The 16,219-nt window shown below is 43.8% G+C and overlaps 1 protein-coding gene across 1 annotated transcript in view; it reads left to right on the plus strand.

Moving 5' to 3' along the window:
• The window catches only part of si:dkey-22o22.2 (neural-cadherin), a 100,523-nt gene that overhangs the window by 55,681 nt on the left and 28,623 nt on the right, over positions 1 to 16,219 (plus strand). Inside the window, exons 12-14 of the mRNA XM_055163334.1 lie at positions 9,526 to 9,693; positions 14,657 to 14,906; positions 16,021 to 16,148. Of these exons, the coding sequence (XP_055019309.1) occupies positions 9,526 to 9,693; positions 14,657 to 14,906; positions 16,021 to 16,148 (546 nt within the window). The remainder of the gene's footprint in view (positions 1 to 9,525; positions 9,694 to 14,656; positions 14,907 to 16,020; positions 16,149 to 16,219) is intronic.

Here is a 16,219-nt window from a genome sequence, read left to right on the forward strand (position 1 = left end):
TCTTTAATCCAGCAACGATGTTTGTCGTCCTCTGTCTCAGTGATGTTTGCTCTGATTTGGCCGTTTGTGAAGCTGTAAAAGACAGAAGCACATTCTGGACTGGGACAGAGCAAACATCACTGGGACAGAGGAAAATAAACGTCGTCTCTGGATTAAAAAAGCAACTGGAATACTAAAAACATGCCCACGGGACAATAAACCGGGACAAGGGGCTTGTTACTCTCACACATCTGGGATACTGTCCTGCAGGTGGCGCTGTCGTCCTGCCTCCACCTGTAAAGACAGTGCCAAAACCTTTTTAAATGAGCTGAACAACACACGTCACAGTAACATCATGAGACTCTGAGGAAGAGCACAGGGAGCAGAACAAACTGTCAGGATGAAAACTCTTGGTATGAAACAAAGAATCTAATAACATAAATTTGAAGATTGTCTGAAAAGTTAAACTACAAAATGGATTTAAAGAGCACATTTTCAGGAGCCTGTGATCAGTGAAAGGGTCGAGTTTAACAGCACAGATCAGCTCACCTGTTCTAGATAAGTCAGCTCTTTATGGTCAGATTGTGTTCAAATAAAGCTTATATTAAAGTCTAATGAAGCTTCAGACAGAGCAGTACCTACAGTTAGCGTCACACCCCATGGGATGTTGATGACATCAGCTGTAATGTAGGTTATCTCTGAGTAATGGGTGGAGATGACCAATCACAGTGAAGTAGAGGACTTTTGAGAGCTCACAATGACAACAGGTACAGTCTCCTGTACAAATCCATGTACTACTAGTATCCAAACTACATCCTCATTTGAGCTGGTATCAATACTAAAAAATCTCATTAACAGGACAGAGCAGAACCTTTCCTGAAAGTCTTTAAAATGATGATGAGCTGTATCAAGTAGAAGAACACATAGACCAGACATGTCAAACTCAGGCCTGGGGGCCAAATTTATCCCGCGATATAATTATATTTGGCCCGTGAGATCATATCAAATATGTATTAGAGCTGCCCGCTGGCTACAGATCGACTATAGAGACATGATTTATTTAAAGTGTTGTTATTATTTTATATTTTGCTTGTTCTGGATTCAATGTTTAAGCAAAACTATTATTAAACATTTATTTTAATAAGAAAAGGTTTAACATTACTTATCTCAAAAGAACAGAAAATACACAGATGTTGTTAAAAATTTTCAATGAATATTTAGTTTGGCCCACGACTTAGTCCCAATTTTTAATGTTGACTCTCTGTGAATTTGAGTTTGACACTCCTGACATAGACTGTACTCCCATGGACACTACGAACCTACTGCACCACTGAAGAGTACACACACACACACACACACACACATATATATATATATATATATATATATATATATATATAGTACACATTATATAAGAGGGATGTAACAATAACTGAAATATCATGATATTGTATCAACAAAGTTCTCACAATAATATCATGGACCATCACAATATACTGTATCAATTTACAAGTCTCTTTGCTTAAATGATGAGTTAAGGTGCAGTAATAGCTAAAAAAAGACAGAGGGAACAACATAGACCATGATCCTTTGCTCTGTTTCAGTGCAGACTACAAGAAGAAATAACAGTTCTAACAGTTTTAAGTCTTAGTTCTTTGGATTAAGTCTTGTCAAGGCATTTGAAGAGGAAAAAGTAGAATATGAACAGTTTTAGCCTCCACAAAATATCACAATAACATCATAGTGTGAGATGTGTATTGTGAAAATATCACACAGAGAGATTTAGATATTGTTACATCCCTAATCGTGAGGCTCTCCCCCATATCGTGAGCTTTCCCACAATATCATAATAAATATCGTACTGTGAGGTTCGTACTGAGACGATATGGTATCATGAGACTCGTTGCATCCCTACTATATAATCTATAGTATATGGTATAGTGATGTGTCATTTTTGAAGTCGTGAGTGGATGAAGTGACAGTGGTGGAGAGGTCTGACTCTCTGTATCCTGTGGAACATGTGTTATATAAAAGTCTTATATAAAGTTATCGAGCGCAGCACAGACGGACGGAACAATACAATCCATATGATCTGTCCCTGTGTGTGTGTGACCACGACACACACTCCAGCCTACAGGACGACAACACACACACACGGGGTCAGAGCCAGCTCAGACCTGGTCCAGTCCTGATCCAGTACTGGTTTAGTCCTGGTGTAGTCCTGGTTTAGTTCTGGTTTAGACCTAGTTCAGACTTGGTTTAGTCCTGGTTTAGTCCTGGTTCAGACCTGGTTTAGTCCTGGTTCAGACCTAGTTCAGACTTGGTTTAGTCCTGGTTCAGTCCTGGATTAGTCCTGGTTTAGTCCTGGTTTGGGCTGAGTTTAGGCCTCTTTACACCATTTCTACATGGATTTACAGCAGAGCAGTTGCCATGGCAATTAACAATTTTACATCATCTTTTTAACTGGGTACAAAAAATGGCACTTATAAAAAGAAAGTCTAAACTAATGCAAACTGCTGATTTAGTCCTGGATCAGTCCTGGTTCAGTCCTGGTTCAGTCCTGGTTTAGTCCTGGTTTAGTCCTGGTTTAGTCCTGGTTTAGTCCTGGTTTAGTCCTGGTTTAGTCCTGGTTTAGTCCTGGTTTAGTTCTGGTTTGGTCCTGGTTTAGTTCTGGTTTAGTTCTGGTTTGGTCCTGGTTTAGTTCTGGTTTAGTCCTGATTTAGTCCTGGTTTAGTCCGGTTTAGTCCTGGTTTAGTTCTGGTTTAGTCTCCTGGTTTAGTCCTGGTTTAGTCCTGGTTTAGTCCTGGTTTAGTCCTGGTTTAGTCCTGGTTTAGTCCTGGTTTAGTCCTGGTTTAGTTCCTGGTTTAGTTCCTGGTTTAGTCCTGGTTTAGTCCTGGTTTAGTCCTTGGGTCCTGGTTTAGTCCTGGTTTAGTTCTGGTTTAGTCCTGGTTTAGTCCTGGTTTAGTCCTGGTTTAGTCCTGGTTTAGTTCCTGGTTTAGTCCTGTTTAGTCCTGGTTTAGTCCTTTCAGTTTGGTTTAGTCCTGGTTTAGTCCTGTTAGTTCCTGGTTTAGTCTGGTTCAGTAGTCTGGTTTAGTCCTGGTTCAGTTCTGGTTTAGTCCTGGTTTAGTCCTGGTTTAGTCCTGGTTCCTGGTTTAGTCCTGGTTTAGTCCTGGTTTAGTCCTGGTTCAGTTTTCTGGTTTAGTCCTGGTTCAGTTCTGGTTTAGTCCTGGTTTAGTTTTGGTTCTATTGTGTCTTTTGTGAGTTTTTCCGTTTTTTGCTCAGATTTGAATATTCATGAGTCACAGCTGGAACATAAATGATTCACACCAGCCTGTTTACAGAGAGAGAGAAGAGAAGAGAGACAGAAGAGGAGTGGAGAGGAGAGGAGAACAGAGAGAGAGAGAGAGTAAGAGAGGGAGAAAAGCGACAATAACTCTGCAGAGAAAGAGAGGGAAAAAGAGAGCGAGAGGGGAACAACTGAGAAGAGAGGGAGAGAGAAAGGAGAACAAAGGGAGGAGAGGAAGAGAACAAACAGAGAGAGAGAGAGAGGAAGAGAGAGAGGAGAGTGGGGGGGTAAGAAGGGAAAGAAGGAATAAAAAGAGAGAGAGAGGAGAGGGAGAGACGAGGGAGAGAGGGAACACGTGGAGGGAAGGGGGGATGGAGGCGGTAGAGAGAGAACAGAGAGAGGGAGGGAGTAATAGAGGGAGAGAAGGGACAATAATTACACAGAAAAAGAGGGAAAAAAGAGGGGAAAAAGAGGAGGGAGAGAGGGGAACAAACAGAACAGAGAGAGAAGAACAAAAGGAAGAAGAGAGAGAGGGAACAAACAGAGAGAGAGAGGGAGGCAAGAGGGAGGGAGGAAGAGAGAGAGAAGAGTGGGGGGACAAAAAGAGGGAAGAGAGGACCAACAGTGAGAGAAAAGAACAAATTGAGAGCGAGAGGGGAGAGAGAGGGAACAAAAGGAGCAAAAGAGAAGGTAAGAAAAGAAAAGAGAGGAGGGCGAGATAGACACAAAGAGGGAGAGGGGGAGAAAGAGAGAACAGATAGAGGGAAAGTGAGAGAAGCAGCAGAGAGAGAAGAACAAAGAGAGTGAAAAAGCAGAAGGAGAGAAAGTGAATAAACAGAGAAAGAAAGCGCAGCGAGAGAGAAAAGGAAGAGGGAGGTAGGATAGCGGGAAGAAAAAGAGAAACAGAGAGAGGGAGAGGGGAGAGAGTGAAGAACAACTACACAGGGAGAGGGCACAAAGAGAGAAAGAGAGAGAGAGAGAGAGGAACAAACGCAGAGAACAAAAGCAGAGAAAGAGAGAAAAGAATGAGAGAAAAAAGGGAGGTAGGGGGGAAGACAGAACAGATAGAGGGAGAGAAAAAGAGGGAGTGGGGAAGGGGTAGGAGAAAGGGAACAAAAAGAAAAAGAGAAGGGAGAGAGAAAGAAAAGACAAGACTGGGAAGGACAACCAGAGAGAAGATCAGAGAGGAGGAGAGGAAACCAAAGGGGGGAAATGATAAGAGAGAGAAAGAGAAAGAGAGAGACCCCACTAAAGGAGAGGAGGAGAGAAAAGAGTGAGAAACAGAGCCCCAGGCAGAAAGAGGATGAAGTGCATTGCTTAAGGGCATAATGGTGATGTTCAGTGGTCAGAGCTGGGATCAAACCAGCGATGGTTCAGTTATGAGACGTCCGCTCTACCACCTGAGCCACGGTTGCCATTGGATACAGACGTGTGACCGGCCTCATGTGACACAGACGTGGTCCGTCCCAGAAGAAGTGAAATTACACTTTATAACAGTGTGTTTGTCCCACGGCTCTGTGTCTCTGTCTGTGTCTGTGTCTGTGTCTGTGTCTGTGTCTCTGTGTCTGTGTCTCTGTGTCTGTGTCTCTGTGTCTGTGTCTGTGTGTCTGTGTCTGTCTGTGTGTCTGTGTGTCTGTGTCTCTGTGTCTCTGTGTCTGTGTCTGTGTCGTCTGTGTCTCTGTGTCTGTGTGTCTGTGTCTGTGTCTGTGTGTGTCTGTCTGTGTCTGTGTCTGTGTCTGTGTCTGTCTGTGTCTGTGTCTGTGTCTCTGTGTCTGTGTCTGTCTGTGTCTGTGTCTGTGTCTGTGTCTGTGTGTCTGTGTCTGTGTCTGTGTCTGTGTCTCTGTGTCTGTGTCTCTGTGTCTGTGTGTCTGTCTGTGTCTCTGTGTCTGTGTCTGTGTCTGTGTCTGTGTCTGTGTCTGTGTCTGTGTCTGTGTCTCTGTGTCTGTGTGTCTGTGTGTCTGTGTGTCTGTGTGTCTGTGTCTGTGTCTGTGTCTGTGTCTGTGTCTGTGTCTCTGTGTCTGTGTGTCTGTGTCTGTGTCTGTGTGTCTGTGTCTGTGTCTGTGTCTGTGTCTGTGTTCTGTGTCTGTGTCTGTGTCTGTGTCTCTGTGTCTGTGTCTGTGTCTGTGTCTGTGTCTCTGTGTCTGTGTCTGTGTCTGTGTCTGTGTCTGTGTCTGTCTGTGTCTGTGTCTCTGTGTCTGTGTCTGTGTCTGTGTCTCTGTGTCTGTGTCTGTGTCTGTGTCTGTGTCTGTCTGTGTGTCTGTGTCTGTGTCTCGTGTCTGTGTCTGTGTCTGTGTCTGTGTCTGTGTCTGTGTCTGTGTCTCTGTGTGTCTGTGTCTCTGTGTCTGTGTCTGTGTCTGTGTGTCTGTGTCTCTGTGTCTGTGTCTGTGTCTGTGTGTCTGTTGTCTCTGTGTCTGTGTCTCTGTGTCTCTGTGTGTCTGTGTCTCTGTGTCTCTGTGTCTCTGTGTCTGTCTGTGTCTGTCTGTGTGTCTGTGTGTCTCTGTGTCTCTGTGTCTCTGTGTCTCTCTGTGTCTGTGTCTGTGTGTCTGTGTCTCTGTGTCTGTGTCTGTGTGTCTGTGTCTGTGTGTCTGTGTGTCTGTGTCTGTGTGTCTGTGTGTCTGTGTCTGTGTCTGTGTCTCTGTGTCTCTGTGTCTGTGTCTGTGTCTCTGTGTCTGTGTGTCTGTGTGTCTGTGTCTGTCTGTGTGTGTGTCTGTGTCTGTGTCTCTGTGTCTCTGTGTCTGTCTGTGTGTCTGTGTCTGTGTCTGTGTCTGTGTGTCTGTGTGTCTGTCTCTGTGTCTGTGTCTGTCTGTGTGTGTGTGTCTGTGTGTGTCTGTGTCTGTGTCTCTGTGTCTGTGTCGTCTGTGTCTGTGTCTCTGTGTCTCTGTGTCTGTCTGTGTCTGTGGCTGTGTCTGTGCCTCTGTCTCTGTGTCTCTCTGTGTCTGTGCATCTGTCTCTCTGTGTCTGTGTCTCTCTGTCTCTCTGTCTCTGTGTGTCTGTGTCGCTGTGTCTGTGTCTCTGTGTCTGTGTTTGTGTCTCTGTCTGTGTGTCTGTGTCTCTGTGTCTGTGTCGCTGTGTCTGTGTGTCTGTGTCTGTGTCGTCTCTGTGTCTCTGTGTCTGTCTGTGTCTGTGTCTCTCTGTGTCTCTGTGTCGTGTCTCTCTGTGTCTGTGTCTCTCTGTCTCTCTGTGTCTGTGTCTCTCTGTCTCTCTGTCTCTGTGTGTCTGTGTCGCTGTGTCTGTGTCTCTGTGTCTGTGTTTGTGTCTCTGTCTGTGTGTCTGTGTCTCTGTGTCTGTGTCGCTGTGTCTGTGTGTCTGTGTCTGTGTCTCTGTGTCTCTGTGTCTCTCTGTGTCTGTGTCGCTGTGTCTCTGTCTCTCTGTCTTGTCTCTGTTTGTGTCTCTCAGTATCTCTGTCTGTCTCTGTGTCTTTTTGTCCTGTCTCTGTGTCTCTGTCTGAGTCTGTCTCTGTTTACACAGAGAACGGTAATGATGAGTTCAGATACACCCAGAAGGAAAACAAACATGAAACCAGGACTAAACCAGGACTAAACCAGAACTAAGCCAGAACTAAACCAGGACTAAACCAGAACTAAGCCAGAACTAAGCCAGAACTAAGCCAGGACTAAACCAGGACTAAACCAGGACTAAACCAGAAATCAACCAGAACTAAACCAGGATTATATGTGTTTTGAATTTAAAATCATTTCTTTCGATTAGATCAGATGCGCCTTTATTGTTCTTTATGGAGAAATTCTCCTCTTCTCAAAAAAACAACTGCACATGTCCACAGACACATACACATACAGACACATACACACACAGACACATACACACACAGACACATACACACACAGACACATACACACACAGACACATACACACACAGACACATACACACACAGACACATACACACACAGACACATATACACACAGACACATACACACACAGACACATACACACACAGACACACACATACACACACAGACACATACACACAGACACATACACATACAGACACATACAGACACATACAGACACATACAGACACATACACACACAGACACACACATACACACACAGACACATACACATACACACAGACACATACACACACAGACACATATACACACAGACACATACACACACAGACACATACACACACAGACAGACACATACAGACACATACACACACAGACACATACACATACAGACACATACACACACACAGACACATACAGACACACACAGACACATACCACATACGACATACACAGACAACATACAGACAGACACACAGACAGACACACACACACACAGACACAACACATACAGACACACACAGACACATACAGACACACACAGACACACACATACAGACACATACACACACAGACACATACACACAGATACACACAGACACATACACACACAGACACACACACACACAGACACATACAGACACATACAGACACACAGACACACACAGACACATACACATACAGACACATACACACACAGACACATACCACATACGCATACAGACAAATACAGACACACACAGACAGACACATACACAGACAGACACATACACACACAGACATATAAACACACAAACACACAAACACATACCACATACGCATACAGACAAATACAGACACATACACATACAGACACACACAGACACATACACATACAGACACACACAGACACACACAGACAGACACACACAGACACATACACACACACACAGACACATACAGACACATACAGACACACACAGACACATACACACACAGACAGACACATACACAGACACACACAGACACACACAGACACATACAGACACACACAGACACATACACACACAGACACACACAGACACATACACACACAGACACACACATACACATACAGACACACACAGACACATACACATACAGACACACACAGACAGACACACAGACACATACAGACACATACAGACACACACAGACACATACACACACAGACACACACAGACAGACACATACACAGACAGACACAGACACATACAGACACACACAGACACACACAGACACATACACACACAGACACACACAGACACATACACACACAGCACACACAGACACATACAGACACATACAGACACATACACACACAGACACATACAGACACACACAGACACATACACACACAGACACACACAGACACATACAGACACAGACACATACAGACACACAGACACACACAGACACATACACACACACACAGACACATACACATACAGACACACACAGACACACACAGACACATACAGACACACACACACACATACACACATACAGACACACACACACAGACACACACACACAGACACATACACAGACACACACAGACACACACACACAGACACACACACAGACACACACAGACACACAGACACACAGACACACAGACACATCACACACAGACACACACAGACACACACAGACACACACACAGACACACACACACAGACACATACACACAGACACACACAGACACACACAGACACACACAGACACACACACAGACACATACACATACACACACAGACACACACACATACACACACAGACACACACAGACACACACACAGACACATACAGACACACAGACACATACAGACACAGACACACACAGACACATACACACACAGACACATACACATACAGACACACACAGACAGTACACTCACACCCAGAGCTACCACATCACCCCAACACTGGCAGTTACCAGGGAAATCAGCTCCAGATTGTGCCCAGTGCTGCAGCTAAAACCACATGATGAACATGAAAAAACATGCACATCATCATCCAGAAGTAGAGAGGAGTGAGCTGGACTAGTATCCATCACTCCACATCACTCCACATCACTCCACATCACTCCAGTAATGGACGTTTCACACAAGAATCAGGCGGGTTTCTACTGGATTAAGGAGAGAGATAGACCTGAGACTGGCTGTGTGTCAAGTCAAACTCCTCATGCAGGAGAGGAGGAGGTCACCACATTTCTGACCCTGCTTCACATGTGCAGTGTGAAATTTGCAGTGTGCGGTGTGCAGTGTGCAGGGCAGAGGCAGCTCTTCTGCCTGTGCAGGTGCAGGTGTAGTTAAAGGTACTGAGGTACATGATCTGCTCATCTCCAGCCCAGCACCACTGTGTGTGACAACAAAAGACTGAACATTGTCAAAATACAGAATAAAAATGTAGTTTTTCTGTGTTTCAGACGTCCAGGATCACACAGAAGATCGTCGCCATGGACGCAGGAAATCGGAGCAGCTCTGTGGAGCTGAGTGTCACCATCACCAACCTGCACAACCAGCCCCCCCTGTGGGACAAGAGCGAGTACTACGTCACTATACCAGAGAACACAGCAAGAGACGCCAAGATACTGGTGAGTTTAGAGCTGGTTTAGTCCTGGTTTAGACCTGGTTTAGATCTGGATTAGTCCTGGTTTAGACCTGGTTTAGATCTGGTTTAGTCTTGGTTTAGAGCTGGTTTAGTTCTGCTTCTTTGTTATTCAATAACAGCTGTTATTGAAACTTAACTCCAGTCCTGCTCTCATTTTATCTTCATTCAAACAGAGTTTTTTATTCAAACACATTTTCATATTAAACGGGAACATTAAATTTTCATCAATTTAAGAAAACATTTACAAACTGGTTCCGTTTTTACCCTGTGCCTCAGCTCTTCCTTCCTGAGTGTGTGTCAGCACATCTCCCTCCTCTCCCTCAAGCTCCAACTATTACACAGGCAGCCATTTTAAATCATTAGGAATTAGGCTTCAACAGGGTTCTCCTATAAATGCACTCTCTCTCCTCCCTGATCCTCCTTTTTGCTCTTCTGCAGCTTTGATGGGGCTTGGTTATTTTCGGGGTACCAGCACCCACAGGCAGGTGACGTTCCACCTCCAGTGTGTTCTCAAAGGCACATTTATGGACGTGGCACATCACCAGCATGATTCTGGAAAACAATCAGTATCACTGGATTTGGCCCCGAGCAGAGCTGGTGTCATTAACAAGTTGCAGATGTGACACAAACCTCGATACACAGGCCACCATACAATACGTATCTCGATACAGTGCACTTTTGGTTCGATATATTTCAAACTGATTCAATACAGTTTAATAAAAAATAAAGGCTAAGTTATATGTGTGATACTAAAAGTCTTTGTTAAACCACTTCATATGAAACACAAACATTTTAATCATCAAAACAGTGAAAATGTCAAATGTGTCGCAGAAACGAGTTTCCTTTCACTAAACAAAAAACAAAACTGTAGCTGTAACAAAATAATTTAATTTAAAAAATAATTTTAAAATATCAAAAATACTTGGTACTATATAGGCGAGTTTCATTGTTGACAAAAGCGCGCGTTGCATGCTGGGAATTATTTTGCTCGGCGGCAATAAACACTAATTCAACACGGAGCGAGAAAGCACGTAAAGGGTATTGATCCCGGTTATTTATCCACTCTAACGGCAGAGGACCCAAGACCATTTGACCAGAAATTGGTCATAAACATCGATGGACGACAAATCACCCTTTTCAACCCCGACAAAAGGTGGACCAAACCAAATTTCTGGTCGGAATCACCAACTACCTGGACAAATATTCACTTGGGTGATATCCACAATGACTTGGTGGAAACTCCTGGGCCATTCACAGCAGAAAAGATGAAAACCTCCAAGAGTCTCGATGTGTTGTTGAACTTGTTGGAGTCCATGGTTTGTTAGGATCTTCTACGTTTGCTCTGCGGATGTTTGAAAGCCGTTTAATTCACCGTTAGCAGTTCTTTTCACTCAGAATACGAAAAAGACATTTTCCTTCTTCTGTGCTTCTATTTGTGCATCTGATAACGCAGCAGGAATTTACCATTATCGGGGATAAATACACGAGGTTAGGCACTGTGTTTGACCACTATCGTGTTTCTTGCCTCCGACCAAAATATTTCCCAGCATGCAACGCGGGCTTTTAATAACAATGATGTCAGCTGACACTCGCCTATTTCAATTCAACAGCCCAAGATATTGATACTGCATCATCACATTAAACAACACAATGCAATATTTCCAATATTTTTGCACACACCCCAGCCCCGAGGGACAGGTTAAACACACTGAGCATTAAAAGGTCAAACAAAAGTCTTGGTGCAGCTCAAGGTCGAGTCATCAGGTCATCAGGTCCAGTGTCAGGACAGTTTGAGGTGAGTAACAGCCGTCAGGACAAAAGTGTCCCTCCTCTGTGTCCTGCGGTGTCACAGCAGCCTCCAGAGGGCGCAGGTGAGTTTTTGGCTCTAGTCACAAATAGAAATGATCAGGTTCAACATTAGTGCATTTACCTTTTGGAGATTTCATGGTAAATTCAGATGTAGTCAACAGGGAAACAGGGTCTCTACCTCCATCTGAGCGTGTGACATCATCACTTTCTAGAATCTGAAAAACACTAAGAGAAAACTTCACTAAAATAATTCTAAATGTGGCCTAATCTCCTAATCAGATGTGATGTGTAGAGCGAGCCTTCTGCTGCTGTCCGCTCAAGTGTCCAGAGTTTTGTTCTAAAATAAGACTTTAATCATGTGTTGTCTGTGGAGCCACTGGAGCGATGCTAACACTCGCTAACAAGACTCTTCTCATTAAAACAAACTGTGTGCTAATGCCGCAAGCTACGTCCTCACAGCCATGACACAGCAGCCACCAGCTAACCCCGCTAACTGCTAATGACGCTAACGAACCGCGAGTAACACCACCAGCTAACGAGGACGACGCAGAATGATGCTAACATGATAGCATGCAGGAGCTAATGAAGCTAATTGCTAACAAAAGGGAAATTTTCACTGGAAAATTATTATATGGTTAAAAAGGCTGAACCAGGTCTAAACCAGGTCTGAACCAGGTCTAAACCAGGACTAAACCAGGTCTAAACCAGGTCTAAACCAGGTCTAAACCAGGTCTAAACCAGGTCTGAACCAGGTCTAAACCAGGACTAAACCAGGTCTGAACCAGGTTCAACATACATAAGAAACAGTTACATGTCACTGTTTTCGACATTGACCTGTAATAAACATTATTTTTCAAGTGTCCCACTACTTTGACTTTTTTTTTTTTTTTTTTTTCATTGTCGGAGTAGAGGCACTTTACTAATTTTCAAACATTCGGCTTTTTTGACATGGATAATCTGAATGTGAGAGCCCATTATACTCAGTGTTACTGTATTTCATCAGATACTTGGGACTTGAAACTTGGGCCGCAGAGAAGATCAGACAGTGAGAAAAAGTCCTAACTGATCCCCGCAGGAAACAGTCATGCATTTAAAAAAGAGCATAGGTCTTGTATCTGTGGAGAACAACATACAGCCTAAATAAATGAGACGATACTCTCACAGCCCAAAACTCACATGTGACACCGACATGTGACCATGACATGTGATTGTGTACACATTAGGCCTCTATTTCATTTGGTCAAATCAGTTCAGTGTAGGCAGTTTGAACACTCCACTACAGAGCTACTGAACAGAACAGATAATAAACTTCACCTGCAGCTCTGTGGTAGGACGTAAAAAGAGAGATTAGGCTGAAAGAAGGAGGCGACGGCTGTAGGGAAATGTTTAGACCTAAGGATGTCTGTTTTACATAGTCTATTGGACAAACCTACCTATCGATGGATCGGCTGCATTCAGCACCATGGACAGCAGCCAGAATATGCACAGGTGACGTGTTGGAATAGCCATACCAAAAAGTGTTGGAAAACAGGACGTCTAAATAGAGACATGTCATAATGAAGGAACAGACCAGAGGAGGTGGTTCCACTTAAGGGTGGGTAAAATATGAAACCTGAGAAAAACACAAACGTGATTTAAAGAGTACATTTTCTGGAGCCTGTAATCAGTCTGAGCGTTCATGGTTCTGTTTAAGAGTAAAATTTTCGACAAAAAGGTTAGAGTGACTCTTTGAAAAACTGTTGACTAATACTAGCTAGCTTGTGACTGTCATGTTACATGTGAGAGTTTTATTTATCAGCACGAATCAGCTCAACTGTTTTAGTTCTTACTAGGGATGGGCATGATTAGTTGATCATTAAGAATTTCATCGATTACATTCATTTTAATCGATAAATCGAATGTAGGTTGCTGTGTGTAGTGTGACCAAACAGGTCTGTACATGTGTCTCTGCATCAGAAGGAGCGAGCAGACACACACAGAGTCGGAGCAGCCTGCAACGTATCGAAGCACAAATGCGTATTTAACGATGACTCGTACAAGAAATTCCACGCTTTCCGTTGTGTTGGGGACAAGTGTGAGTCCATGTGCACAGTGTATAAAGCAGCACATATGTTTCTGTGTCCAGTGGGAAAAGATTTTCCAGGTGAGAGTCGCACAATGTGGATGACGAGTCCCCACCTCCCTCCCCCGTACGCTGTCCTGGTTTTGACAAACGCAAATCTGGTCACACTAACCTGTATTCACCTGAGTCATGTCTTTTAATCAGACAGAAGTTGAACCACATCAGTGACACAAGAGCTGTAGTTTTATCTTTGCCTATTTTATGCAAATTAGCGATGTGGTTTTAAGTTTCGTTTCTGTGAGAGTTGAACAAAACTGAATTAAACACATTATAATCTAAAAAGGGCTGATGTGGCTCTAGAGTTATATGTTGTAAAGTTGAGTTTATTTATGCAGATTAGTAGTGCAGATAGTAATAATAATGATGATCATTTTAATATAAAAACGTTAATGATTAATCGATAATCGATCGTTAATTCTTCGGACGATTGATTAAGAAAATTTCATCGAACGCCCATCCCTAGTTCTTACTACGTCAGTTGTTTCTGCCAATCTGCACCATCGACCCCTCCCACCACCAACACTCAAACACACACACACACCACACACACCACACACACCACCTTGCAAAACGAGCATACTATTTACTGCACTATAATTGTAAACATGAAACAATTATCCATGTTCTTTGTTTTGGTCATTTTGCAGTTTATGTCAATAAGTTTGTGTGTTTAGTGGAGATGTGGAAAAAGGCAGTGAAAGGAAGAGGCAGGTTTAGAGATCAGGGAACACATCTGAACAATAAAAGACAAAAACCACAAACCCAGTGTGAGACACAAGAGTTTATGTTTATGTTTATGTTTGTTTTTTTGTAATTTGTCCCTGAAAAACATATTCTGTCACTTTTATGTTAAATAAACATTTTGAAGTAGCTTCTCATCAATCCTCAATGGAGATGACAAAAGTGTAATGCTATACTGCAGAACATTCCAGGCAAAGAAATAACATTTGTGTAGAACTAGACCAGGACTAAACCAGGACCAGTGTGAACCTAAAGCTCTCGTGTGCTGTTCCAGACCATCCGAGCGACCTCTCCCCTGGGTGACCCCCGTGTGACCTATAACCTGGAGGAGGGTCTGGTACCAGAGACCAACCTGCCCGTCCGCTTCTACCTCAAACCAAACCGGTCCGACGGGTCTGCGTCTGTCCTCGTGGCTGAGAACCTGGACTACGAGACCACGCGGTTCTACACGCTCAGAGTGAGAGTCCAGAACGTGGCTGCGGTTCCTCTGGCCTCCTTCACCACGGTCTACGTCAATGTGACCGGTGAGACATTCACTCATAACTGCATTATTTAAACAGGGACATTGAGTATTGAGTATTTGAGTATTTTTATGCAAATAAAGTGAATAGCACATGAGCCACATCACATGATCAGTGTTTGAAATCCTTAAAGAGACAGTTTACAGTTTCTATAAAATCAATTTAACAATGTTTTTCCTTCCCCATCTTTAGCTCACTCACTATTTGTTGTATTCTGAGTGATTTGTGTTGTTGCATTTGAGGCTTAAGTGCCCAGAAAATGTTTATTTTCACCTACCCCCTATCCCCGCCCACAGCTCTGTACTTAGATGTATTATTGAAAACTTCTGCCTCTGTGTCGTTCATGTAGGGTGTCACACAGACATTTCTCAACATGAAATCCACGTAAAAGAGAATATGTGGCTTGTAATAATAATAATGGTAATAATAATAATACATCAGACTTATATAGCGCTTTTTTGGACGCTCAAAGACGCTTAAAAGTAACGCTGTAGAAAACGGAGGAATCACAGGGGGAATGCCAGTTTGAAGAGGTGAGTTTTTAGTCGTGATTTGAAGAGCTGCAGTGAGTTCGAGTTCCTGGTGGATTGTCGGAGTGAGTTCCAGAGGGAGGGGGCTGCAGCGGCGAAGGCTCAGGCCCCCAAGGCCCGGTGCTTTGTCTTGGCGAGGGGAGTGAGGAGGTTGGTGTCGGCTGATCTGAGGCGGCGAGTGGGACGGTGCAGACAGAGGAGGTCGGTGGGAAAGGGAGGGGCCAGGGGTTATGGAGGGACTTGTAGGTGATGAGGAGAACCTTGTATTGGATGTGGCTTGTGACAGTGAAATGCCAACGTGAAGCCTGTAAGGTCTAAAGTATACAACAGGAAGTGGATGGACACAATCGTTTTAGATCAATATTGTGGTTTACAGTGAACAAAATGTGAAATGAAGCTTTAAGTATTTACACTGAAGCATCAAACTATGAATGACACACGTGGAATGTAGTGAACAAAAATACTCAAAATAAGCCCATGTACGAGTCTGACCCTTTGCTTCGATGACTGTTTTGCACTTTTGGCATTTCTTGACCCATGACCTGCAGTGTGTGTATGAATGTGTCTCTGCGTGTGGTGTGCAACAGATGTGAACGACAACGTGCCGTTCTTCCAGTCGTCCACATACGAGGCCACAGTCCCAGAGGGGGCCCACAGCGGGACCACCGTCATCCAGGTCTCTGCCACAGACCGGGACTCTGGACCTCACGGGGCGGTCAGTATCTAAACCACACAGCAAGACCTGGTTCAGACCTGCTTTTGTCTTGGTTTAGACCTGATTTAGTC

Source organism: Boleophthalmus pectinirostris, unplaced genomic scaffold (assembly GCF_026225935.1).
Source record: "Boleophthalmus pectinirostris isolate CB_2022bp ecotype Guang Dong unplaced genomic scaffold, ASM2622593v1 HiC_scaffold_6, whole genome shotgun sequence".
NCBI lineage: Eukaryota > Metazoa > Chordata > Actinopteri > Gobiiformes > Gobiidae > Boleophthalmus > Boleophthalmus pectinirostris.